The 27,781-nt window shown below is 39.4% G+C and overlaps 1 protein-coding gene across 1 annotated transcript; it reads left to right on the forward strand.

Moving 5' to 3' along the window:
- Positions 1 to 504: 504 nt before the first annotated feature.
- slc6a11b (solute carrier family 6 member 11b) lies at positions 505 to 27,781 on the forward strand. Its single transcript, XM_040158892.1, has 14 exons — positions 505 to 715; positions 1,433 to 1,567; positions 1,950 to 2,090; positions 2,275 to 2,356; positions 7,524 to 7,656; positions 11,494 to 11,628; positions 19,539 to 19,642; positions 19,966 to 20,090; positions 20,949 to 21,061; positions 21,663 to 21,800; positions 24,488 to 24,590; positions 25,317 to 25,417; positions 26,002 to 26,172; positions 27,532 to 27,781. Exons 1-14 carry the CDS (start codon positions 505 to 507, stop codon positions 27,673 to 27,675), a joined length of 1,836 nt encoding a protein of 611 aa, XP_040014826.1. The 3' UTR covers positions 27,676 to 27,781.

Here is a 27,781-nt window from a genome sequence, read left to right on the forward strand (position 1 = left end):
ATTAAGTTATTTTTTTATGCTAAATATTGTAGTTGGAGGGGTACAGCTTTCACGGAAGTTAGTTGTTCAGTTGTAGGTTGCTGAAAGCTTGTTTTTTTCATCTGCCCACTCACAAGCATTGATTGAACATTAATGTAAAATGTCTATTCTATTCTATTCTATTCTATTCTATTCTATTCTATTCTATTCTATTCTTCTATCCCTGAATTTAAAATCAATGTTGAATATGCTTAATATAGTCGATCCTACAATATCTGTGAAATTATATTAGATTGCTTTCACTTGATTTTAAACCTACACATATATAAGTCTGGATTATTAGATGGATGTGGTTTTGCATTAATGGGACAGTGCTGTTTAGATTCAGGTGTCCCAGGAAAGATTCAAATTCCAGAAAAGGTCACTAAATCCATTTAAAGTTCTGGTTAGGAAGTCACCCCCCCCCCTTTTTAAAAATCTTCTGTCTATTTGTTTTTTTCTTTCTCAGCGGGCTGCTGGAGCGTCATGACAGCTGAGAAGAGTGGGCCCGTTATAAACGGTAAACCAGAGGATGGCAGAGACCCCGAAGGGTCCAGCTCCAGCTTAGACAACGGGGAGTACAATGAGAGGGGCCACTGGAACAACAAGATTGAGTTTGTCCTGTCTGTGGCTGGAGAGATCATCGGGCTGGGCAACGTCTGGAGGTTTCCATACCTCTGCTACAAGAATGGAGGAGGTAGGGGAGGTTTCCTTACCCGTGCTTATAGGATGAACATAAAAAGAGAATAATAATGATAAAGGTGATGAGAGAGGTTTTTTGTGTTAGAAAATTGGTGGGCATAAAACAAGCTCCCTTGCAGGAATGAGGAAGTAAGAGTGGTACTTGTAAGAAGGGATTGGGCAAGAGTGGAAAAGAAACAAACATAAGCAAATATTATCTGTGTTTAGATAGATAAATAGAAAAGGATATGATTGTTAAAATGTTCAAGGCAAATTGCTGAATAAAGGAGGTAAGACAAGCTCTGTTATCTTCTACCACACCAAAGGAGGAGGTACAGCTCATTTCTGAGAGCTTCCACTATATAAAAGCTTAGCAGGCAACAGAAGTTTGAAAAAAATATGTCCTTTATTATTTTATCCATTACACAAAATCATGTCAATAAAAGAGGCAGGTTCCTTCATCAGGCATTAGACTGAACAGTATGGATCCGTTCCTCATCCTGCAGTATGAGTGTGGCATCATAGTGAGTTCTTTCATCTGAACTTCGTGAAGTCATCCTTACATAGGCATTTAAAGTAGGAATTAAGAAGTAAGTTCTACTTCTTGGGTTAAATTACATTTTGAACTTTTATGCTTTTAGACTTGTTATTCGAGCATAGATCAAGTGGTAGTCATGTTCTGTATGTATTTGTGTGTGTGTGTGTGTGTGTGTGTGTGTGTGTGCGCATAAAGGTGCATTCTTCGTTCCGTATGTCATCTTCTTTGTGTGCTGCGGTATCCCCGTGTTTTTCCTGGAGACTGCCCTGGGTCAGTTCACCAGTGAAGGAGGCATCACGTGCTGGAGGAAAGTCTGCCCGCTGTTTGAGGGTAAGATCACACTCATTTCATATTAATAATACTACTAATAATAAATAGTTAAAAAGAAAATGGGAAATTTAATGGAGACAAACTTCTTGCACACACACACACACACACACACACACACACACACACACACACACACACACACACACACACACACACACACACTAAATATTACGATATCATTTTGTTTTCCTGTGATGATCTTGAGTCATTAATTGATTTTTTATTTTTATTTACCATTTTTCATCAGCTGTACAACCTACTGACTTCTACAGGTGTCTTACTAACATTGGTCAGCTCTGAAGGTTGCAATAAATTTAAAACTTAGCCATTCACTTGCAGATTCATTCCCTTTCTTCTCTCTGTAACTCTTTGCCCTTTTCAGGGATTGGCTATGCAACGCAGGTGATTGAAGCTCATCTAAACGTGTACTATATAGTGATCCTAGCCTGGGCAATATTCTACCTCTTCAACTGCTTCACCACTGAGCTGCCTTGGGCTGGCTGTGGGCACTACTGGAATACAGGTAGGAGGAGGGAACATTGGATAAGACAGGTAAACCGTCTTGCAACCACAAATCATCACGTACATCCTTTTTGTTTCCTGAGAAAAGGAAGTCGAAAATATCTATCAGATTTTGATATGTCATATCTGCATCTATATCTGCAGAGCGTTCCCAAAAATAATAACATGTTATTGTGTTTCTATAGAGAACTGTGTTGACTACTATGGAGAAAATGCCACCAACATCACAAACCCCAACGCAACCTCTCCAGTCATTGAGTTCTGGGAGTGAGTACATTTTTTAATTCTAATTTTTTCACTTAATCTTCAAGTTCTGTCACATTCGCCACTCTTTAAATAAGAATTCATGCCCTGTTTGTGTTTGCAAATTCACATTAAAGAACATACCTTAAATATTAAGGGAAATGCCATTTGTCCTATAACGCCATGAGTCGCTGCTTTGTTAGTTTCAGCAATCTTCTACATTTCAAGTCCTCTTTTAATATCATTATCTACCATATTGTTGAGAAGCTGAGCTGCCGATGGCTTCAGACTGTTTTCCCCCCTAACCTTTCCCCCAATAATTAGTCAGGCCTTTTCATATGTGTGTGTCAGCAGGCCCTGGTGGGCCAGCTGTCTCCCAGCTAGAGCCATGTGTGTGGCAGCAGATCAGGCCTTGTCAGTGTGTAATGCTGACCAAACTTCCTGTCTCACTGCCAGTGGCTATGTTCACACTGCTGGGTCAAATCTAATTTTTAACCCACTGATGAATCTTTTCAAACTATGTATTAGCATCACAACAGTTATAGTTAAATTATTGTGTGTATTATTGCGTCTAAATCTAAATTAAGTCAGATGCCTGGTGTAACAGTGATGAAAATGTCAGATTTGAGCCAGCTATATAAACCTAAGCCCAGAGAAAGACAAGGCCAAATGAGCCAACCAACATGTTGTTGGCAAAAATAGCAACTGACCGAGCCTCCTTCAGGCAATGCCAAGACAGACTGTTGTGTTTAGTACTATATATAGTATACAATACAAAAAACAGCAGAGCTATAAGTTTAAAAAGTTATATATATTTTTTTTATGTCGGTAGCACAAAAGAAATTGTATGGTTGTCAATAACTGTATGTTATATGTTTTTTTTGCCATCTTTACATTTTAAAATACGAAGTTCATTTTATATCTATGATGGCGTGAACTACTGAAGAACCACAATTAGTCTGTGCAGTATGTGTATGATGAATGATGTATTTGTATGATGTAAAGACTCACAAAAACTTTAAGTCTTTTGCACATCTCTGCAATAATATTACAGCTGCATCACTAAATATGTCTTGACAAAAGTCTTATAAGTGAACCTAAAAAAGTCAGAGAAATACATAGTTGCAGACAAAATACTGTATGGAGGAAGGGAGGGAGATAGAGGAGTCCTTTAAGGACGCCATATTGTATTACTTTTACATTTCAAAATTTTACAAATGAGTAAACAAAAATTACATGTTTCTTTGGCAAAACTAACTAACCCAAGTCATTTGGTTTTAGAGTACTTACACATCTTACCAGATAGAGGATACTTGACCTCTGTTTGCTTAGCTCCAGTTTGAAACATACTGAGCTCTATCAAAATCACATAAACAGTATGTAAGCAAGTCACACACAAAAAATACGCTGCTTGGTGCACCCTTATAAAACCAATTCACCAACACTTTAAACCATGGACAAGTATATTTACACACATTAGCGTTCACATCTTGCCCTTTCGGCTGACCAGGGAGGGACAGGGGGGCTGTGTTGGACCTAGCCTGTGGCCGGCAACCAAGAACATGTCATGATGATCAATGGCTGGCCAGGAGCTCCGAGGGTGAACTTGGTGGCAAAGATTTGGCAGCACCATGTAGCTCTGTTGCTCCGACTCTCGCTTCTCATCCTCCATCAATGGTGTTGGCTGGCTATGCTTCAAGAAACAGGAAATGAACTGTTGATTCACCACCAGTGACAAGCTATGATGTCATTATAGCTGATAACATGCTCTGTATCTGTATCTTATATCTGTAGGCATATGACAGTAAAAAACATACTGGGACTTAAAGATGGTATGTCTACACACTACAGCAAACCAAAATATTGAACTTGAGAGCCATCCGGATTGAAAGTTTTGCATTGTAACCATAGCCCTATGAGGACAAATTGTCCCTGCTATCAGGGACGAGTCTACATTTTCCTTTACCCATTTTACAACGGCGGTCCGCTGTATATATGACCAAGTATGTTTGGCCAAGGGGGTGCTGGTGCCAGCTGCTTCACATATGTTTACCATTGTTCACCCAGGGGGCCACCAGAATGTCTGACAGCTGCTTGAGGATGGTTATCAGCAAACCAGGAAGCGCAGTAGAGAAAAAAAAAATACACCGATTGGTGGATTTTCATAATGAAGGAGTTTTGTTGAACCAAACGCTACCTTGGCTCATACTGTTGACTTTGTTGACTTCTCCGATGGTTTTCCACTCCTAGACATTATAATGGCACCAACATTTAAACCCTATGGACATAGAGAGCTTCTATGAAAATTCTTCATGACCAATTTTAACTGGTTTTTAATGGCCATCACAGTGGAGCAGACGAGACCTATCCTTGCCTGTTGATCACCACATTGCAGTTGTCCTACAGCGCACCCTTGATGCTCAATAGCAGTTAAAAGTGTTGGAGGATATAAAGCAGAATGTCATCCCTAGTCAGCTTGTGTGCCATCTCTCATTCAGAGCTGCAATGCTGCCTATTGCCTTTGTCATGTAGGTTTCCATCATACATTGAAGCTTGGGAGGGTTTCTCTGCAGCTTTAACAACTACAGGAAGTCCACTCACAGGGAAAGCAGAGGACACTCAGCAAAGGGAAGGAGGCCTTGTTGTTGCAGGAGCACTTTGCTCTTCACCTTCAAGTCACCATTATCAAATGAAAGGTGGAAAGTGAGTTGTAAATCTTTGGTAAGGGCGGTGGAGCCACAAATGGGAAGATTGTAGCCATGCCATCCTTCCCCTGTGATCTTCAAGATTGCATTGTTCCTCATAGAAGTAATTCCAGACTTGCTGATTGCAAATTTACAGTCCTAACAACCTTGTAGTTGCATCCTTAACCGCCAGTGTTCAGGTTAGCAGCAGGATGATCAGCCAACGTGGATGGAAGGGAGAAGTGGTAGTAGAGTGAATCACAGAGGGTGGATAAGTTTGTCCTGTAATGCTGGTCAATCTGCTCCATGTCGTGTCTCTCTTTCAGTCACTCACAGAAAGTGGGTGAATGGTTTGGTCAGGATGGCCATATTTATGACTGATACTCTGAAATAGGCTCTGCTCATACTTAGCAAGTATGTGTAAATTTCAGGAGGCTGCTCTGCAGTGGAGGACATTTAGTGATCAAAGCCAGTGTGTGTATAGGTGTGTTTGTTTTCCTATTCATAATTTTTTTAGAAGAAATGTAGACGAGTCTTTAGGCCCAAGTAAAAACAATTTTATTGCATATTATATTTGTAAGTTTTCAAAATTAATGATAGTTACAGTGGTATGAAAACGTTTAGGCACCCTGGTCAAAATTTCTGTTACTGTGAATAGTTAGGTGATCATATGATGGACTGATCTCCAAAAGGCATAAAGTTAAAGGTGGAACATTCTTTTCAACATTTTAAGCAAGATTAGCGTATTTTCTTCGTTCTGTACAATTTTGGAGTGAAAAAGGGAAAGGAGCACCATATAAAAGTTTGGCCACACCAAGAGATTTGAGCTCTCAGATAACTTTTAACAAGGTCTCAGACTTTAATGAGCTTGTTAAGGCTATGGCTTGGTCACAGCTATCGTTAGGAAAGGTCAAGTGATGCAAATTTCAACGTTTTAAAAATACACTCCTCAAACCTTGTTCTATCCATCAGCAGCCATGGGATCCTCTTAGCAGCTGCCTAGCACTCTGAAAATTAAAATAATTGATCCCCAGTAAGCAGGAGAAGGCTGTAAGAAGATAGCAAAGTGTTTTCAGGTAGCCATTTCCTCAGTTCATAATGTAATTAAGAAATGGCAGTGAACAGGAACAGTGGAGGTCAAGTTGAGGTCTGGAAGACCAAGAAAACTTTCAGAGAGAATTGCTCGTAGGATTGCTGGAAAGGCAAATCAAAACCAAAAATTAAAAAAAAGACTGCAAAAGAACTGTAGGAGGATTTAGCAGACTCTGGAGTGGTGGTGCACTGTTCTACTGTGCTGCAACACTTACATAAATATGACATTCATGGAAGAGTCATCAGAAGAAAACCTTTGCTGCCTCCTCACCACAGAATTCAGCGTCAAAAGTTTGCAAAGAAATATCTAAACAACCCTGATGCATTTTGGAAACAAGTCATTTGGACTGATGAAGTGAAAATATCTCTTTTTGGCCGCAATGAGTAAAAGTGTGTTTGGAGAAAAAAGAGTGTAGAATTTTGTGAAAAGAACACCTCTCCATCTGTTAAGCATGGGGGTGGATCAATCATGCTTTGGGCTTGTGTTAAAACCAGTGGCACAGGGAACATTTTACTGGTAGAAAAGAATGACTCGATTAAATATCAGACATCAACATCAAACTGTCTTTAAAAAAGCTAAAGATGGCTTTTACAACAGGATAATGATCCTAAATGCACCTCATAATCCAAAATGGACAACCTCAAGAGGCACAAGCTGAAGGTTTTGCCATGGCCCTCACAGTCCCCCAACCTAAACATCATCAAAAATCCGTGGATTGACCTCAAAAGAGCAGTTCCTGTAAGACGGCCCAAAAATCTCTCAGAACTAGAAGCCTTTTGCAAAACCATTTGGGCAAAAATCACACAAACAAGAACTGAAAGACTCTTAGCTGCTACGAAAAGTGTTTACAAGCTCTGATACTTGCTAAAGGGGGTGTTGCTAAGTACTGACCATGCAGGGTGCCCAAACTTTGGTTTTGGGCCCTATTCCTTTTTTGTAAGTTTGAAAATGTGAAAGATGGAAAGATAAAAAAGTAATCTTGCTTAATATCAAAGTCGTCTTTCATTTCATACTTCAGGTCATCTTTGAACAATCTTAACTATTCACACTAACAGAAATCCAGAAAGTCCTATGTGGGGATGGAGAATGCATTAACTGATAGTCTTAGGGAATATGGCTAACCAGCAGCAGAAATGACATTTCTATTTATATTGAGTAACCTGAAGCAAATATTTATTTTTCATCACCCTCACTCTCAGCTATAACTTATTTAGCACAGTTTCTGCTTACAGTAATGTAAGTGCCCGCAGACTGATCTAAAAAATTCTGCAAATACTCCATGAAGCAGTACTGCTGAAGCTTTTCCAGAAAGCGCTTACAATGGCTTCTACTTATGTTACACCATTGCATGATATAAATGCCCTAAAATCAAACTGGAATTTAGAAATCAGCTGTGTTTTCTTTGCTAAAACAGACGCAGAGTACTGAAGATATCAGATGGTATTGAGCACATGGGGGGAATGCGCTGGGAGCTGGCCATGTGTCTGGCCCTGGCCTGGTTCATCTGCTACTTCTGCATCTGGAAGGGGCCCAAGTCAACTGGCAAGGTAAGACAGAGTAATGCATGTTTACTGTTGTGTGTGTCTGTGTAAGTGTGAGTCTGTGTGGTGGAACTGTTTCTGATGCAATACAAAGAGTGAGTGTCACATGTAAGTATTGCATGATTATTTCACATGATGAACTTGTGAAAATGATATGATCAATTTGTTCTGTTACCACACCATCCAGCTCATTATGGAGGAATTTGTTCATGTGTCTTTATGAATGTGTGTGCATGCTATTTTGCTGCTTTACAGTAGCAATTTTCATCTTATACACTGAAACAGCGACAAGCTAAAGCACTTTTCCATCTGGTCCTCAAAACAACTCCCTCACAGGAAGCCACATGCATTCCCCCTGTCCAGTAGAGGACAAAATGGGTGTCTGCACCACCCACTTCTACCTTTTCTCCCATCACCCTTTCTATTTCAATGTCCTCCTCGAGTCTCTTCTAGCAGCCTTGAGAAGGACAGTATGTAGTCTGCACCTTGCTTTGGGCGCTCAGCTGCCCTTAAGAAACTCCTCTCAGATTCAATGAGCCAGAATGAGTCGAGAGATAGAGACAGAGTGAGAAAAGGAGGGAAGAAAGAGAGTAAAGAAAAAATAGGAGAGGTGTGTGAGGAAAAATTAATGGGTTCACATTCTACATGACAGGGAAAAAAACAACTAGGTGGCAATGCCTATATCTCCCTGAAGTGTCTTTTGTCTGGCTGTGAAGTAAGAGGGGAGAATGCTTCTTCATGGCTGGGCTTTAGCAGCTGGTCCAAGATTGATTTCTGTATTCACTAGGGGAAAGTAGAGTGTTCATGAGGAGCATGCAGAGTATATCCTCAGCCTCCGCCTCTGCTGCCTCTGTCTCTCTCTCTCCTGCTATGAGAAATTAACCACAGCTCACTCATTGCAAGAGAGAGGTGCTTTCTTCTCCACAGACCCTACAGCCCATTCAGTTACCACTCTGCTAAGCTGTCTGCTTTTGTTGGTTGTGTTTGCCAGCCATTCTCACATTTAAGCCCTCTTGTTAGATTTACGGCGAGGCAGGGTCAAGTTTGACCAGTAAATTTGTGGTGGTCTAAATGTTTACCCGTGGCGAGCTGGAAGGAGCATGTGCAGCATCAAAAGTTCATGGAGAGATTGAATATTGCCCTTTTCTTTTCCAGAGAGATGGGGAGAAAGAGGGAGGGAAGGATTAGGATGTGTAATCGTTTTATTTTTCAAATTAAAGGAGGGATCTTTTGGGCAAGAGACAAGTTTTCCCACACTTTCCCTGTAAACCACACTAGGATTAACAGATCTTAGAGTGAATACTCTCATTAGGTCTCATGGATTCTTACAATTCAGACACTACCTTAGTTAGGATTTCACTTATTTCTATAAATTTGATTCAGGTTTTTACAGCTAAAGATGCACAAGGTCTTCAATTTCTGAATGACTGAGAACACAAAAAGCTTTACGTGGCATTTTAAATCACAAACTCTCTTGTCCTTACACTTTCACAGTGGACTAAACTTCTCTGGAGTTAGATTAAGAAGCCTACTGCTTCAAATGCTTCAAATGCTGCAATGAGATATTTGTCCCTGTGAAAAAAGCTTCCCTCTAGTTCATCAAACTGCTGCTTGCAGTAGTACAGTAACCAGTGGGTGTACGGGGAATTGGTGTGCGCATGTGTGCATTAGTGTGTGTTTAGGTCAACATGTGTGAATGGTCCATTTTATCTGTCTGTAGTATGTGCACATCCATTTCCATGTTGTGAAGGAAGTTGTGTATGCGTGCGTGTTTGTGTGTGTGTACTCATGCACTTCTGTGCATGCTTCAAAGAGAAGCACATTTTCCCACACTGCCAGCATCACTCCTCTGGGCTTCTCCTGTTCAAGAGACGGGGCCAGAGGAGCCTTCTTTTCTTTTCAGTCCCCTGGCCTGGCTCTGTTCTGTCCTGTTCTGTCCTCAATTGGACTTTGACTGGATGCCAGCAAGCCAGGGGATGTATGTTGCCCGCCTCTGCCTTCCAAGAGGCCAGGGTTTTTGTTCAAGGGGTTTCTAAGAGTCTTGAGATGTTGAGCACAATTCTGCAAAACCTGAATAGTTCAATAAAAGAGGGAGTGTTGGTTTGATGGTTAGGAGGTGCTAGCTACTGTACAGTAGGTATGTGTGGTGCTTACCTTTATGGAGTTGACGCTGGTGCTGTGCATGATACCCTGCCACATGTATGTACTGTATGTATCGCTTTACATAACATGAGAGCTGTTATGCCTGATCATGGGTTCCAGGCAGTGTGCTATGGTGCTGTAGGTTTGGGGTATGATGTTGTGTGTTATTTGTCATATGATACATGTCAGATGCTGCATATGCTGTAAGTGATAGATTGATATAGTAGACTAAAAACATAAAAACAAATTCCCACTTTTAAGAGTGTATCTGAAAGCTTAGGATCCCATGGCCTATGATGTCCTCTTATTACCTGAAAATTACTTGTCTGACATCATTTATGTGGTAATACATAGATATACATCAACAGCCATCATCGAAATGATGGTTGGTGGACCGTCAACAACGACGGTTAATGGTCAGTTTAAATTCTGGTAAATATGGATTAGGGTTAGGCACAATTAAGGTTAGGATTAAGTTTAAATTTTGCCATCTAAAAAGTAGTTTAAAGAAAAGATTATCGTAAAATAAGGTAATAAATCTTACAAAAAAAAAAAACTGTGGTCATAATCTGTCATCTGCTGAGCTGAATGTGACATACACAGACAAATATCTGAAATTTCTTTACTGTTTTATATACTCAATATGATATAAAAGTAATTTGTTATAAACATTCTCCAGTATATGTCTATTTGAACCAGTCATTCCCAAACTCCAAACCCAGTTTAACAAATCAATATCTACTTGCCCCCCTTGTCACAAGTAATTTATTTTTAATATTGTTTCATTTTAAGGATGAATCCAAAAAAAAAAGTAAACTGTCAAGAAAAAAGCAAAAATTAGAGCTAAATCATAAATAAACCTAAATTTGTGTAACATATATTAATTTTGTGCACCTTTAATAATCTTGTGACTCTCTCAGAATTGTTTAGAGACCTTTTGCGGGGGTCCTGACCCCCAGGTTGAATCTTAAGCATGTAACAAGGACAGAGGCTCATTCAGAGATTATAAAGGTTCCCCTGGTCTCAACATCAGCCATATTTGTTAAGACTTTCTAGATGCTGTGGCTTTTTAGGTTGTGTGGAAAATTTGAACATTGAATTTTTGCTTCACTCTAGCTCTCACATGTAGCACATGTGTGTGTGTGTGTGTGTGTGTGTGTTTTTGTGTGTGTGTGTGTGTGTGTTTGTGTGTGTGTGTGTGTGTGTGTGTGTGTGTGTGTGTGTGTGTGTGTGTGTGTGTGTGTGTCAAGAATGTTGAAACACACAATTGCAGTCCTATCACTTCACACTTATCTTATAAACTTATTTGTGGTTAGATTACTGTCATTCCCTCTCACCTCTGGGTCTGAGCAGTCACATGTCATTATTTAGCTGTAGGGATGGCACAAAACTACAACCTTTTTCCTCCTTAGGATTCTTTCAAGTCCAGTCAATCCAATGGCTTCCTGATGATGTGAAGCACTTTAAATAAAATGGGTGGACAAGGAGGTGGCCATGTTAGTTAGAGCCCAACATTATTAAGTTATGACTATTGCTGGCAAGGTTTTTGCTTGCACAACTTCATTTTGACTTAATTTTGTCTACATCATATCAGTAAAGAACAACTGCTGCAAGTTCTGACAGTTACTCAATGTCAACTGTGTTTTTCTGTAATCTGTACATAAATTAATCTTTCAAATCTGTGCATATTTATGCCTGCAGGTTGTATATGTGACAGCTACGTTTCCTTACGTCATGTTGTTGATCCTGCTAATCAGAGGAGTGACGCTGCCAGGAGCATATGACGGCATCAAGTTCTACCTCTACCCAGACATTTCACGTCTCTCGGACCCTCAGGTAGGCTTGAATGAACTGTATCTGTCTTCTCCTGGTAAAGCCAGTAAAGATCCTTCGAAATTAAGTGAATAGTAAATGTGGCAACATGCAGATAATGCCACCTACAGGCTAGGAAAATAATAGTAAAAGCTATTTTAAAACTTGTGCCATCTGCAACTAGATGCAGTTAGTGTTAATGCTAGAATTTTACAGTGCTGTTTGTCTTTATTTGCATGTTAGGATCTCATCTCATCCACTTTTGACAGTAACCAGAAAGACAGTCAATGATTACAGGGGACATACACTGTGCCACCTAGTGCAATGTAAATATACCACTCAGCATTCGGCAGAAAAAAAATGCTTCTGACAGCAAAACTCCTGCATTTTAAGTTTAAAAGGTACATGTAAGACATCCAAACACTGCAGTTATTAAAAAGAAGAAATAATTTGAGTTTGTGGTGGCAATTTCTGTTCAGTAAAGCACTTAGAGTCAACTCTTGTCTTTCTGTAAGTTTAATTCAGCAACTGCAGATGGTCTCGAGCATACAGAGATCAAAGGTCCCCACAGCAATGAGCAGTGTATGGCAATGAGCAAAAAAGAACAAAACTTAGTAGAGCGTTTATACCCTTTAGTGGGTACAGAAGGAAGGGGTCACTGTGTAACTGTTCAAAGAGATAAAACACACACATATACATAGATCCATAATGAATTGGTGAGAAAGATTGCAACTCAGGGACGAAGGACAACTCCCTGGTACCAACTGGTTCATTTTATCCCTGAGGGTCTGGCTGTACCTTTCAACTGAACAGTGAGCAATCAGCACATTCCATGGATAATATAACTACAGCTTAGCAGGATTACAAGTTGTAATGCTCTGTAGGTGGCTGTAGGTGGCACATGTGTCAAGGTTGCAGAAGCTATTACTGTCTTTGCCTGTAGGTGGCGTACATCATGTCTACAAATACAGCTCTGTGCTGTGGCTGCTATTACTTTTCTTGCTGTTGGTGGCACAGGTTGGACTGGAACTGCAAGTCCAGAAACCCAGGTCTGGTGATACTGATAAGATTTTTTTTTTTTGGGTGGGGCGGGGTTCTTCATGCCAAGTACACTATAGTATCCTAACCTTATATAAGGTTATGATAAATACAGCACATAATACATACATCATTAAAACCTGGACCCATAGAAAATCCAGACTCATCCTGTACTTACTCCCTTGTTTTTGTTGTTTTTGTGTCCTCAACGTATCATTCCAACTGGAATTAAAGGCAGTATAATGATAATATGATCTGTTGACTCAGACTGATTGTATTGCTCTTAAACTGAGACTGTTTTTGTCAGCTTATCTAGGAAAAGCACAAGTTACCAAAGTAAAGCAGGTGGGGTTAAAGAGAGGAGACTCATGGGAATGCATTTATACCCCTGCCTCACACCCACCTGTCTGGAGCTGAGTAGCTGCCAGGGGGACCGTGGTATTGTTCTTACTGAAATACGATAGGGGATCACTACTTTTTTTTCACACTTATCACTATTTATGCACAAACTTGTACCAAAAATTTTACATGTAGAGCATACACAAAACAGCTGCTTGCTTGGCCATTCCCTGCAGAAAGAAAGATGTTTGCCACCTAAATGGTACCTCTCTTGGAAACTGCTGTTTCATAAAGTTAACATTTGACTGCATTTATACATCTCACTGTAGTGGCAGTGATACTACTGTGGCTTATTATGGAGCCATATTGTCATACTAGGGCTGACACTTCCTGCTGGTGATGATATGATCAAGGGTCAGATAAATAGTGAGCTCTGGGAACCTGGAGGGGTTGAAAGATCAGGATTTGAGATTAATAGAGGTGGTGCATTAACACATAACTCGTGCAGACAGATACATGCACACATGGAGCCGACTCCTTGACCTCGTCTGGAAAAGGCAGACAGCTCGGGTTGCTAGGCAACAGTGCACAGGAAAATGTCACTGGATGTGGTGTCATGACAAATGGAATCAAGATAGATGAAGGGTTTGAGTGAGAAAGAGAGAACAGATTGGATCAGATAGATAGATAGATAGGTAGATAGATAGATTTATTACAGCAAACAAAAATGCAGCCACAGAGAAGTTGTGAAAAGAGCAAAAGCTCATTGAGACAACAATATGTGAAGATTACATTTCTCCACCATAAACTAGGACTCGGTGACAATGTTGCAGATTCAGTTCCTGTTAAAAAAAAATCCCAACAGTTAAGACGAGTTGGTCCTTGTTTTGTTAGTGTCGTATACAACGACACACATGCACACAAGCATGGGCACACAGGCAACGCAATACACTTTTCTGTTGCCAGTTACATGTTATTCCACTGATTGACAGTTGGATTGATGGTTCTTTGCGGTAAAAAGCAAAGAAGTGTAGCAATATGCCAGCAAACACAGTGAAGAAAAAGGCTGCAAGCTAGCAAACGTGAATGTAAACAACAGAGGATTTAAAATATTTAAAAAATATTTTTAAAAAAAATCAGCTTACATGTTTTATGATGAAGGAAATGAATTCAGCGTTGTTTGTTAGGCCTCAGGGATACGTGGAATGTATTTTCTGTGAAAAACCCTGGATGCAAACATAACTTCTGTTTGTTTACAAGACAACTCCACAGGGCACCTTCAGGATGCTGAAACATAAGAGTACACATTAATGTTCATGTTAAATAGCACATATAAACCTTTAGTCATGGTTAGCTGAGAAATCAAATGCTTGAGTTGGGAATCAAACACTAAGGCACTCACCTAACACATCACTCCAGTGTGATGCTAGTGCCTGTTTTCTAAACATGCCTCCTTTAGATAACATTTTTCGTGCTTATAAAATTGGAAGTTCTCTTTCAACTTGCACATTTGACAACGTATCACAGCATTTCAGGAAACAACAGGCTTCAATCTGATCACCTCCAACCGTTCAGACTCCTGACCTGTCTGAACACCTGTTATACACTCTTCATGGCAACAGTGGGTCCATGGTGTGAGACGCCATGGATGTGATAAGAAGGAAATGTTGTTGCTGTCAGAAATAACTAGAAATTCAGTTGATGTATAACTGTACAGGCAGACAAGCCAGTTTGTTTCACACAACTTGTTGGGCGAGGCAGCTCCTTGTGCCGAGAAAAGGTGTCAAGAACGTACAATATCATGTCATAATCCTGGCTTGGATGATATGTTGTAGTATATAAAGACTTTATAAAGCCCAAACATTAACTCTTGATAAACTGATAGTTGTCAGTTATTTTTCACATTGATATCAATGCATTTAAGAAAAATGTCCGTAATAAAGAGTATTTTCAACTGGTTGGATTTTATATTTTTAGATAATAAAATACAAAAAAAAAGACAATTCTTAACAATATAGGAAGAAATTAAGCAGGCTTTGTATTTGATATAACTGAATATTTGATTTAATTAGTTTTTTCATCTAATAGGCTTGCCAGTTGTTGACAGTGAGATGACTGTATCATCTGTGATTTTAGTAAAGTAAGAGAAAGAGAGACAATGATAGAGATGGACGGTGAAAAAAAAAGGATTGACAAACAAAGACATAAACAGAGGCATAGAGAGAGTGAAGGAGGGTGATAAAAAAAGCGCTGCTGTTTGGCAAAGGAAGACATTACTTCTGACACCAATGTTAAATTAGCTTCCTCAGGGACAATCAGGCTTCTGTTCTGTCTAGCAGGCTGCGTGGAGTGTGTGTGTGTGTGTGTGTGTGTGTGTGTGTGTGTGTGTGTGTGTGTGTGTGTGTGTGTGTGTGTGTGGCTGTATGTTACCCATTCTTTTTATACCCCTGAACTTCATCATGCCTCCCCCCTTCTATTCTTTCCTATACCTTTCTCTCTCTGGCTGTCCTTCTCACCCTCCGCCCAGCACTGTGCGTCACCCCTCCTCTTTACACTTCTCACACTCTCATACTCCCTAACCTTCGCTGTTATCTTTCAATGCTCTACAACTGGAAATGTGTCTTAGTTTGCCTGTTTTCTCCAGCTTCTCTCATGCCAAAGCTTTTGTCTCACTAGTCAAACAGTGAGCGCCAGGGTGTTGTTGTATGGTACCCTTCTTTGTCAAGAAAGTACAACTGGAAACATTACCAAGACAATAATATATGATCAGCCTTGTCAATGGAGTCAAAACCGAAACCTGCAATAACTGGTTTTGGACACTTGGGAGATGTGGAAACAGGCCTAAACACAACACTGACATATTATCACCTCATATGCTGCCATGGCAAACGTGTTAGCAAACAGTTGCCTATTTATCCAGCACTCTCCTTTTAGCCCTTAGAAAAATATCTGGCTCTTTAGCTGCTAATTGCTCCACTACATTCAGCTACTAGTTGGTTTTTTTTTTTTAAATCTTTTTTGCAGAAAACTGCTGCCTGCTGTGGCTGAAAACAACACTATGAGAGCAGTCAGAGTGAGTCAGATCGTTAAAGTTATGGCCTGTAAAACCACTCTATAAAGCTCCATAGCGTACAGGGAAGCAGAGTGATAATTTACCGTGTGGGTCAGCACTCTGAGAAACTTTTTTCACATACAAGCAGTCATACACTGTTAGTATAAAAATATTGGTTGTGTTTTGTGTATATGTTTTGTGTGAAAAGGGTGGTAGCACGTATCTTCCGCTGGTAAATTTCACCTCATTATTTGCATAAAAAATCTGGACCATGAGTGATGTTCCATGGTCTAAATATAAAACTACAGTGTTCCTCTCAAAACCAGGATGATGCTAAACAGAGTAAGAACTTATCCATGCATACTAGAATTGAATCAAAAGGTTGTGTTATGGTCAAAAACGATGAGTGTTCTCATAAACAACCAGTGTAACGATCACTTATAATTAATGGAATTGTTTAAACAGATGTAAATATTGTGCATACCTAAATATTAACGCTCATTGGAGACCAAGTCTTCAGTTGGAGTTAGAGCATAACAATCATAAAAAAACTGAAATTCCAAGTTGTTGCATGATAGCAGCAATATGCACATTTGTAAAATGCCACTAAGATAACCAGTCTCACTGAAACTGTGCCCAAATGCCTTATCCTGTATCAAATTTTATATTTTATAATATTATATTTTATATTATGTACGAGATAATATTGTAACATCACAACTAGTTTAGAAGTCAGTTTGGATACAATATGCTAAAATTTGATATGGAAACTTGAACCGTCCAGTGCACATAGACTGAACATGTACTTTTAAGTGAAATAGGAGACATCTGGTGTCCAGCAGTTAATCTCTTGAAATGAAAAACATTTGCATATTTATAGATTCTGGAATTTTCAATTAGGGGGAAAAAGTAAATGTAATTTGGAGGTAATCAAACATTTAAAAAAAAAATAAATAACAAACCTATCAGGCAACAATTATTATTCAAAGCCAAGTATTTTTATGCGTACTAACACATGTTGGTAGGAGATCTTTAAGTTCAATCAAACATTTGACTGTTCAGAACATCCCTCAGTGACTCACTGTTGTAGGCTTGCACCACTTGTATAATACAACATAACGTGATGCTTATTGGGCATTGATAAAATAGCATTCATTGGTGAGTGGCTCAGAAGTAAAGTGGTGAGCGAAACATAATTGATTACTTTCAGCTGAATTTCTGAATGCTGCACTTCACATAATAATATCTAACACCTAAGGATCTCATTTATAAAAAAGAGTGGATGTGAAGAGCACCAAGAGTGATACATTTACATTACAAGAACACTATCTTACAGCCAATGTCATCCAGCTTTCACACAGTAGAAAAGTTTCCTGCAGCCACAGTCTCAACATAACCAAACACAAGCCGGCCAAATTAGGCACAACATCAACAAGTGATTCTCTCGGAGCCTGGGGCTTTAAGGTTTCACTACACTGTGCGGCCATCACCCGAGGGTGAACCAAAGGGAACATTAATGAACATTAGGGGAGAAAGGCCTGTTCTTCCACAGGAACAGTCCTGTGTTTGTGAGGTCACAGAAGTTACCGTGGTTACTCCCAGGAGGGAGCGAAGACCGTGCGTTTGTTAATTGTTTCTCGGTGGGGAAATGAGATTAGTGGCTGAATGGTGATGTGAGAGAGTTTTCAAAGAGCCATGCTGCATTAAATTTGAATTCACTAGCACCACACGCTATCCTGGGGGTTCTAGGGTCCTGCCCTGCCCTACAAACTAGTTTCATAATACACATTTTACTGCTGTCTCATTGAGGAATCTTACATGTGTAAATCCCCATGCATTGTATTAGAATCGCTTACTCTACCTTTAAGCTTGTCACTTTTCAGATGTATTTAAGTTGTTAGCAGTTCAGCAAGAAAGTGATTTACAATCTTAGTTTTGAGTGTTAGCACGCTAACATTTGTTGATCAGCGATAAACACAAATTGCAGCTGAGGCTGTCTGTCCCAATTTTAATGGCATTTCATCTAACAATTGTTGAGACATTTCACTAAAAAACACACATGTCAACCTCATGGCAAGAGGCAACATCAGGGCATCACCAGAATCACTATGATTCCTCCTCTGGGGAAAATTAATGTCTGTACAAAATTGCATGGTTGTCCATCCAATAGTAGTGGAGATATTTCAGACTGGACCAAAGTGGTGGAATGACTGACAGACTGTTGGGTCTGCCATTGCATTAATAGAGCCATCTCACTAGTGTGAATACAGTAAAAAGCATGAACTAGTGGCATTGAGCCATGCAGATAATTTGGAGTGTATTTGTCCAGGATTTTGAGATACTGTATCTTTCTCTCAGATTTATGTTGCCACCCCAACACAATGGATCTCAATTCTCTGGAACTACTTTCTACAGCATAATTTGTCCGTATGAAAACTGTTCATTGTATATTCTGTGAATTATTTAGAGTTAGAGAAGTTTTTAAATGTAATTTTTAAATGCTTCAACCTCAAATGAAATTTAATTCACCTCTCTACTCTCTATATCACTCTACTGCCAGTAATGCTTCGAGTTAGACAGGGAAAAAACATTGAATGTTTAAGTGAACCTTATATTATACCATGGCTGTCCAGCATTAACCCCCACCAAACAGTAGATGGGAATGGAGTTAGTGAAGCGTAATATGAATATTTAGGCAGTGGGAGACTTTGTAGCGACTTTTAGGATGTTAATCCATGATTCATGATGCTCCACTGTGGGCCTCTCAGAGGGGAAAGAAAACAGTTTAGCTGAGCCATAATTTCATTATGAAGTCACTGAGATGATGAAAATCAGGTAGATGAGGGGTAACAAAAGAGATGTGGGCTTTCATTAGACCAGAATTAAAGTCACATCTTGCCATATCATGGTAATCTCTTGTAAATGGAAAAGCCTATTCTGTTTATTCTAATTCTGAGGTTTAAGTAATTTAAAAAATTGCACAAAGATTTTTTTTATTGTTAATGACAATAGGCCGAGATAGTAATGAATTAATTAATGAAGTGGAAATTAAACTGTAAGCTGGATCAAGAGCATGACAAATGATCAGATGCCTTAAAAGTTTCCGAAACTTTGATTTGTGCACGTGCATGTGTGGTGTGAATGTACAGACACAATTAAGGAAAAACCCTATCGAACCGGCCGTAGTGGTTTAGATTCATACCGTTTAACCCCAGCATCATCTGGCCAGGGCGGCTGTTGCAGGTCAATACTTCCCTCTCTCTCCATATATTTTCTGTATGTACCTTGAATGTCAGTCCATTCTATGAAGGTGAAAATACCAAAAATTCACCTAAAATATTAGTCAATGAGGGGTCACTGAATGATTTGATGAGTATGAAACCGATGTGATATATTCTGTGACCCTCACAGTCACCAGGTGAACCAACACTTTACTGAACACATCCTGTATACTCACACTCCTATCTGTATCTGTACTGTATCTTAATGACCACTTCTACATCAGGTATGGGTGGATGCAGGAACCCAAATCTTCTTCTCCTATGCCATCTGCTTGGGCTGTCTCACTGCTCTGGGAAGTTACAATGCCTACAACAATAACTGCTACAGGTAAGAATGTGGATACTAGCAGATGGATGGTTGAATGATAATGAAAGCCGTAAGTAGAAAAATAAGTTAAAATGTTGTTTTTCATTTGACTCTTAACACTGTGTACTTGTCAACACAAAGAGCATAAGAATACAGGTAAAGCCCCGCTGGTTAAAGGTGATTGATAATAATGGCTGGACTGGCACAAATGGTATAATTTTAGTTTCTGTTCATCACTCAACATGTCTTTGCAAGTCTGTCTGTGTTGCTTGTAATGTAAGGTCCAGTGACAGGTCATAAACTAGGTGTGGTCTCTCTCGCTTGCTCTCTGTCTTGCTCCTCAGGGACTGCATCATGCTGTGTTGTCTGAACAGCGGCACCAGCTTTCTAGCAGGTTTTGCTATCTTCTCTGTGCTGGGCTTCATGGCCTACGAGCAAAATGTTCCCATCGAAGCTGTGGCAGAATCTGGTGAGAGCTTAAAAGAAAACATAACATCATGTTTCTGAGTATTAAATTCATTAAATTGACTACTTAAGTACCCACTTTAAGAATTGTGATGTGGCCTTACGCTACATCTAAAGCAGCTACAGTAGACGGGAGGAAGCCTGTCTGAATCTTTGTGCTCCCATCCACCATATTCTGCTAAAATGGATAAACATACCCAGTTATATAAGTCCGCACTCTTCACCTAGGCTCTTAGACCACCACGTAATGATTTATTCAAGTCAGTATGAATGATTTAGTGGTGGTGGAGATTTGAAATGTTTGTCTTAGAGCAAGGTGATGACAGTGCTTAATGTTTTAGATAATGCTTTTCTTTTATTTGCCAATGATAAAAAGAGAAAAATAAATAAAATATGTAAAATAATCAGGTCACATCAAGCCCAATGATCCCTGATCCCTTTAGAAGGGAATGAAACATTAACTAAAAATAATTTAACAGGCAAGAAAACAGAAGAAACCTTGAGAAGGACCATATGAAAAAGCAGATGGGAGATATAAGTTAAACACCGAATAATATGTAAAAGTAACAACAACAAAGCCCAGCTCAAAGTCTCATCAAGAGAGTAAGTTACACCAGTCTTCTAAGACCCCTGTTTATGTGGACTCTTAGGAAAAGAGTGATGTCCAACTCATGGCTACAAGTCCTTCTTTCAACCGATTACACAAAACATCTGAAAATTGTAAGAGAAGCTTAAAAAGGCTGTAGCTGAAAAGCAAGAGCTTTATAGCCTATTCTATGGTCATTGCTGTTATGCCTTTGTCTTGAATTTTGTTTGAAAAACTCTCCCTGCTCTAATAAAACTCCTGCTTTGGATGATGCAGGTCCCGGTCTTGCATTTATTGCATACCCTAAGGCTGTTACTATGATGCCTCTGTCTCCACTTTGGGCTTGTCTCTTCTTTATGATGCTCATCTTCCTCGGCCTGGACAGTCAGGTGAGACCCACTCGTGTCAGAATACTAATACTGCCAGGATGATTTGGTTTTAAAAATAAATTTATGGATTATACCTGTGAGTTAAATCTGCAAGTAAACAAAATGGAAATTAAGCGGGGGGATGAAATGATGCTTTAGCTCAGTTGACTCTGTTTAGACAGTAGTATACGTTCATATAGGACTTACAGTCATGTGTCTAAATTTCTCCTGTTCAGGAGAAATGTTCTCCTGCTTTATTCCTTGTTCTGCAGCACTGAACACACGCTTAGTTTTTGTTTGTAAGGGATGCACTTACAGTTTTAATGGCATAAAGCTTATGTTTCTATGGAGAGTGAATGCACGTACAGTATTTTAAGTCACGTTGGAAAAGGTATGATTATGTAGATCATTTTCAATTTTGTTCACTTTTAATTTTGTTCATTTTGTAAATGGGGCTTTTCAACACCTACATAGTTGTTACACAAAACAAATGCTATGCAATGGCGTATGCAATTATCAAATATGTTTTTTTTAACTATATTATTATCTCGTCTCCTAATTGTACATTTATCACCAAAAGATGCTGCTAGAAATAAAGATTTTGTTTTTGTTTTTGTTCCAGTTTGTGTGTGTGGAGAGTCTAGTGACAGCTGTGGTGGACATGTACCCAGAGACCTTCAGGAGAGGCTACCGCAGAGAGCTGCTGATTCTCGGCATGTCTATAGTCTCCTTCTTCATAGGTCTCATCATGTGTACAGAGGTAAGACTCAGCTATGGTTACATTCATTACAGTTAAAGGTACCAAATATCAAGTTTTTGAATTACCTTAAACTGCTAACAGATTTAAATAGTTCTGTACTTGCTTGTTTATATTTTATATTTTTGTTTATATTTTTACATAAATTTATCCAGTGGCTGTTATTTACCAGTTACTTCAAACATAAACATTTTACATACAAAACATACTTTATCATAAGATCATGTGATCATAGCTAGATAAAGTGATGCACTTCTATACATTAAACCACCGAACAGTATAGTTCGGTAGTTCAGCAGTTTGTTTGTTTTTTTACATTTTTATGGCTAATACTTTAATACTTTTACTTAAGTAAAGATTTAAGTGTATGACCTTCAGATCATGTTTTTATTTCTGTGTAGACATGTCATCATAATCATCATCATCATCATCATCATCATCATCATCACCATCATCATCATCATCACCACCATCATAATCGAATTACATCCCTAAGATGAAACACAGTCAGGTACATTGCAGATGATGGCCATTACTCCATGTAACTGAAACATTTGAACCTTTAATTTGCATTTTTAAAATAAGTGAATCACTTGATCCAGAGTCTGATAACAAAGCAAAACACTTTGATCCTGTGATCCACTGCCTTCTTCAGTTCAGCATTTATGAAATGACCCAGTGACCTCCTCCACTGGACACTTTGTTTTCGATGCTAAAGGTCCACAGTCACGTTATACATCTAGAACAGCATCCATGTCACCAGCTCTGCTGTGCTGGACCTTTCACCATCATGTAATATTGGAGTAGAAACTGGTTCATCACACTATCAAGGTCTTTCATCCACTGAAATCTTTTCATCTCTTCATATGCACTGCACTCCATCCATCCCCAGTGTATACACACTGTACTGTTCTCTAGTGGCCCATAATGGCCATGACACGGTAATTTCTCAGCTGCATTGTCCAGTGATTTTACCTCTGTTTGTCAGTGCCCATTCTCATCCCTGTCACCACTGCATAAAAATCCCCCATTTTTCCCTCTGCTTTTACTCTCCCACCATCGCCTGCGCTCTACACACTTTATTCCTTTATGCCACCAAAGAGCCATCATGAATAAAATGTCACAAGGAGCCTGGAGTAGGATTTAACACAGTTCAGAAGGTCTTCTGGGAGTGAGGTCAATACTTGGCTGAAACATAGGCATAGAGACAGTCACTGAGACATTTGGATGATATTCTTAGCTGTTTACTAGCGTTTTAGAGCTTAGATGTAACCCTACTCTCAGATTCACGTGAGATTTTATTTATGAGGGCCCTTTTAGTGGAGGCAGAAAGGAACAGATAAGTCATCTTGAGGGAAGGTAGGGGAGGTAGAGTGGATGATAATATGTGAACACAACCACTGGTACTGTAACAACGGAAACTCTTGAAAGAGTAGTTTGACATTTTGGGAAATATGCTTATTCCCTTTCTAGCAGAGAGTGAGATGAGAAGAAAGATATCACTGTTATATCGGCCCATTCAAAACTGCAGCCAGAAGAAATAATAAGCTAAAAGAAATAACCAGGTAGATAACACCACGTAAACCATAAGTTTTCATTTTTATACTTTTGGTTTAAGTACAAACTAATCAAGTGAGTAGTGAGCTTTAGTGGTGCTGATAGGTGGAATTTGTTACCTTCAGGCAGAGCCTGGTGAGCCGTTTTCTGTCTTTATGCTAAGCTAAGCTAAGTGGCTGCTGGCTTCTGGAGTGGTATCGATCTTCTCATCTAACCCTCACAAAGAAAGCCGACAAGCGTATTTCCCAAAATCTAGAACTGCTCCTGTGATGTCCAGGATGAGTCACAGTGATGGGGATGAACATTAGTAAACAGAGCAAAAACAGAACAAAAATTTCAGTCAGAGACACTTATGTCAAGGAAGTGACCATTTATGGAAAAAATGGTTATATATATTTAAATTTGGCGGAAAAGGCTCTGCTGTTTGAGGGAACTGTCAGTGAATCCAAGCAGCGATTTGGACTCTGTTGGGAGAGCTAATATCACATACACGAACATGAATCTTAGTTACATAAAAAACACAAGATACCATAGCCTACAAGGAGGAGGCTGGGGTGGTGGAGGGAGCTGCGGCACCAGATGGTGTTGGCATGAGCGTGGTCGTCAGAGTAACAGTGAGGTGTCAGGTGTACTTTGCAGACATTAGACACCTAATGTCTGCAATGTACACCTCAATGAATATGATTAGATGTTACTGGCTACACAGCTGTGAGTGAGCCAATCACTGAAAACGGCTCGAGCCAATCAGCCAATACCACCCCAACTTCGGTGCTCTGCCTGAACTAATTCTCTGCTGCATATGATGATGCTGTTGGCTGAAGTTGCTCTTTTATAGAAAATCACTTCAAAATGGTCTCCATGTATCAAAGCCATAATGGACCACTAGAGAACAGAGTGTGTTGTCCCCTCAAAGAACTATTCAAACCCCAACACCAATAAAAATCTTGGGACAAATCCTCATGTTCAATAAATTAAAAGAAATATCAATGCTGGGTTGCAGCGTGGATTTGTTTACTATAAGGGCCTATGCCATCGGTCCCTGAAAAGTTAAATCAAGCACACCTGATCCGACTCATATTTGATGCTCACACAGTGGCTGTGACAGAAAGCTGACACCTGTCTTGTCCTATCAGGGAGGGATGTACGTCTTCCAGCTGTTTGACTCGTATGCTGCCAGCGGGATGTGTTTGCTGTTTGTGGCCATATTTGAGTCCATATGTATCGGCTGGGTGTACGGTAAGACTAGAGACTAAACTTTAAATCTAACAAGAGGCCTCTAAGCAGTGCTGTCAGATTTTCATGTCTCACCCTTGTCACTTCAGATAGCAGTAGCTTTCTTTAGTCAACTGAGCAACTGTGAGATGTTTCAGCACAGAAAAACAGGCCATTGCACAAACACAGTATCGTGCTTTTACCCTTCTAGCTGCAATAATATTTCTTTTCTGCCCTCTACTGGAGAACGGTGTCAAACACATGCAGCATTTACTAAGTGTTGCAAAGGGCACACAATTCCTCTTACTGAGATGTTTAAAACAATAATACGGTACTATAGCAGTGTGAAAGGTTGCCATTCAATATTTTTTTCTTAAGCAAACACAGTGCCTTTTTCTATTTAATATGCCAAACTGTCCTGTAGTGTGCACATTTCATGTTCTAATTGAATAAATACAATATTTGTCTTTCATTCATTTGGCTTTGATTTCTGGGTTTAAATATCAGTGAATTTACATTTGTTTTCTGCCTAATTTAAGCAGACAATTTGACAACATACCCAATTATGTTAATTAAAATTCAGTACATCTTACATGCAGCAATGCAGAATGATTTTGAGTTGACTAGATTTTATCCACATCCAATCAACAGCTCTGTTTACATGACCATTTTCTGTCAAGAGACATCAATCATGTTATTATTTTTGACGAACCATGCGGATACTCTGAGTGACACTGATTTGTGTTTCAGGTAGTGACAGATTCTACCTAAATATTGAGGACATGATTGGCCACAAACCTGTCTTCTTCATCAAATGGTGCTGGATGATCTTGACCCCGGGCATCTGTGCTGTGAGTCCACTGCAGACACAAAATCAAGAGCAGCAGTAGCATCAACAACAGCAAACAACATATCATGTACAAACACAAAAAAATGATCTTGTTCGTTAAAGTTTTTTTAGTATTTAGTTGAAATAATGAAATATAATCCTTGACTTTGTTTATGGTTTGTCTTGCAAGATAATTTCTCACTTTTTGTGAACAATGTAGTTTTATCCTGTAGCTGTTGCCGTAGAGCTAGTTACACTAGACCGTACTGTTTTAGGATTTACGTTTTGAATATTTCTTAATGCTATCAAAAAAACTGGGAAAACTGTGTATCACGTATGCAGCTTTGATTGATACCTGGATAGAGTGTTAACATATTACACATATTACATCATGTAACAGCTGTTTTGGATTTTTTTCCACGTGAATGATACATGAAGGCTCCTTTGTGTGTGGCACTAGGCCTTAAATTTACTAGACCAGTATTTATTACAGCACCAAACAGAGTCTGAATTCAAAGTATGTGATCTTTATTCATCAAAGGCATTTCTTTCTCACGATGTTAATAACAGCATTTACAAATACATTGTCCTTTTTGTCTGCCACAGGGAATTTTCCTTTTCTTCCTGATTAAATACAAACCGCTCAAGTACAACAATGTGTACACCTACCCTGACTGGGGCTATGGTATCGGCTGGTTCATGGCCATGTCCTCGATGGTCTGCATCCCTCTGGGCATTATCTGGATGATCTGGAAGACTCCTGGCACCTTCTCAGAGGTGAAAACATACACATGGACAAGTCCAATATTTATTAGAATTTCAGAGTTGTGTCAATCATATAAGCTCTTCGATATGTAGTTGGAGCCATTGAGTTTGTCTGAATGATTGTAATACTTGTATTACTAATTATAGTAAGAGCCTTTAATTAAAAGAACACCACCTCTTCTTGGTTTGTGGCACGGAGCAACCCCCCCACCTTCGTACTGTAAACTAATTCATCAGATAACTTCCTAATTTTGACCCCATGGCGGGCATTGGCAAAATGTACAGGATACAGGTTTGAGGCCTGTTTAGGGAAGAATTTTTAGGGTCTGGCCCTACTTTCTGCATTAATGACTCAAAATTGGGTGGTCAACAAGCATCCATAAAAGGGCTTGTCAGTGGGTGGTCCTCAGAAGCGAAAATGTTAGGACCATAATACAAAGCCTGGTTTTTGTTCCAAACAGCTATAGAAGTCGTAAGCAGACATTGTACTTTAAGACTTTCATTGACTGTTTTGCATTTGGGGAAGGTTTTAACAAGTCACCTGCCTGCCTTGTATTGAATGAGCCTCAGGAATGCAGCTGCTGTATCTCTCCCATCTGACTTTCTCAGAGGGATTGTGACACAACTGGATGACCTCCCGTCATTGCTTCGGGGTGGGTCGAATAAACAAATTGTAGGTTTCTGATTGAGATGATGATCGGGAGTGGCCTCTGGCCTTTGGCCGACCTGAGGCATGATGAAAAACAGAAGAATGATATCAGTGACATTTTGGTCACGTCTTGAATGGAATCCACATGGCACACAAACGGTAGACTAGGTTAGTGTCGGGATCTTAGTGCCAAGTTATACTACAATGGATTACTTTAATTTGGTTAAAACCTTACGTTTCTAATACCAGTATATTTTGACAGCTTTATATATTTTTATATGTAGAATGTTGATATCACAGTGGCTATTCAGTTGGTTAGCAAGTTAGCTGACAATTTAGTATGAAATTTGTCAGATTTCTGGAAGAGATAGTTTGTTATTTACTATGACATGTAATTTATACAGTATGTTATGGAACAAACAAATCCCTGACTCACTGAGTGTCTCAATGCTATTCTGTTCACTTGGTCATTGCCAAAATACCTTTACACTGAATAACAAAGTATGAAACTTAAGAAAAATAACCATTCAGTCTAATTTCTACACAAACGAAGCAATCGTTAGTTGATGTTACAGTAGCACAAAAGGCAGATTTATTGTATATGTCAACCAAATATTCGCTGACACGGACACATACATATTTAATGCTGCTACTAGAAGTAGCATCATGGTGGGAGAACGAGAGATAACCTCTTTTCTCTCTCTTGATTTCACTCTTTGCAGAGGATGAAGAAGTTGACAACTCCCAGCCCAGACCTGAAAATGAGAGGGAAACTTGCCGCCCTCAGTCCTTATGCTGCCAACGACGCAAAACTTAAGGTTGATGGGAAAATATCCACCATCTCAGAGAAGGAGACGCATTTCTAACTGACCGCCTGACTGACCGACCAAGCTGCCTGCCGTCCTGACAAGAAGTCTGACAAATGAAAGCTACAGAAAACAACAACAACAGTATCCACCACTACACAAAAGA

The sequence above is a fragment of the Xiphias gladius genome, chromosome 21, assembly GCF_016859285.1.
Source record: "Xiphias gladius isolate SHS-SW01 ecotype Sanya breed wild chromosome 21, ASM1685928v1, whole genome shotgun sequence".
Classification (NCBI taxonomy): Eukaryota; Metazoa; Chordata; class Actinopteri; order Istiophoriformes; family Xiphiidae; genus Xiphias; species Xiphias gladius.

Coding starts and splice junctions, on each gene's coding strand:
- slc6a11b (XM_040158892.1), top strand. CDS start 505: ATGACAGCTGAGAAGAGTGGGCCCGTTATAAACGGTAAACCAGAGGAT. Junction 11,629..19,538: donor CACGTCTCTCGGACCCTCAG/GTAGGCTTGAAT, acceptor CTTCTACATCAG/GTATGGGTGGATGCAGGAAC. Junction 19,643..19,965: donor TACAACAATAACTGCTACAG/GTAAGAATGTGG, acceptor CTTGCTCCTCAG/GGACTGCATCATGCTGTGTT.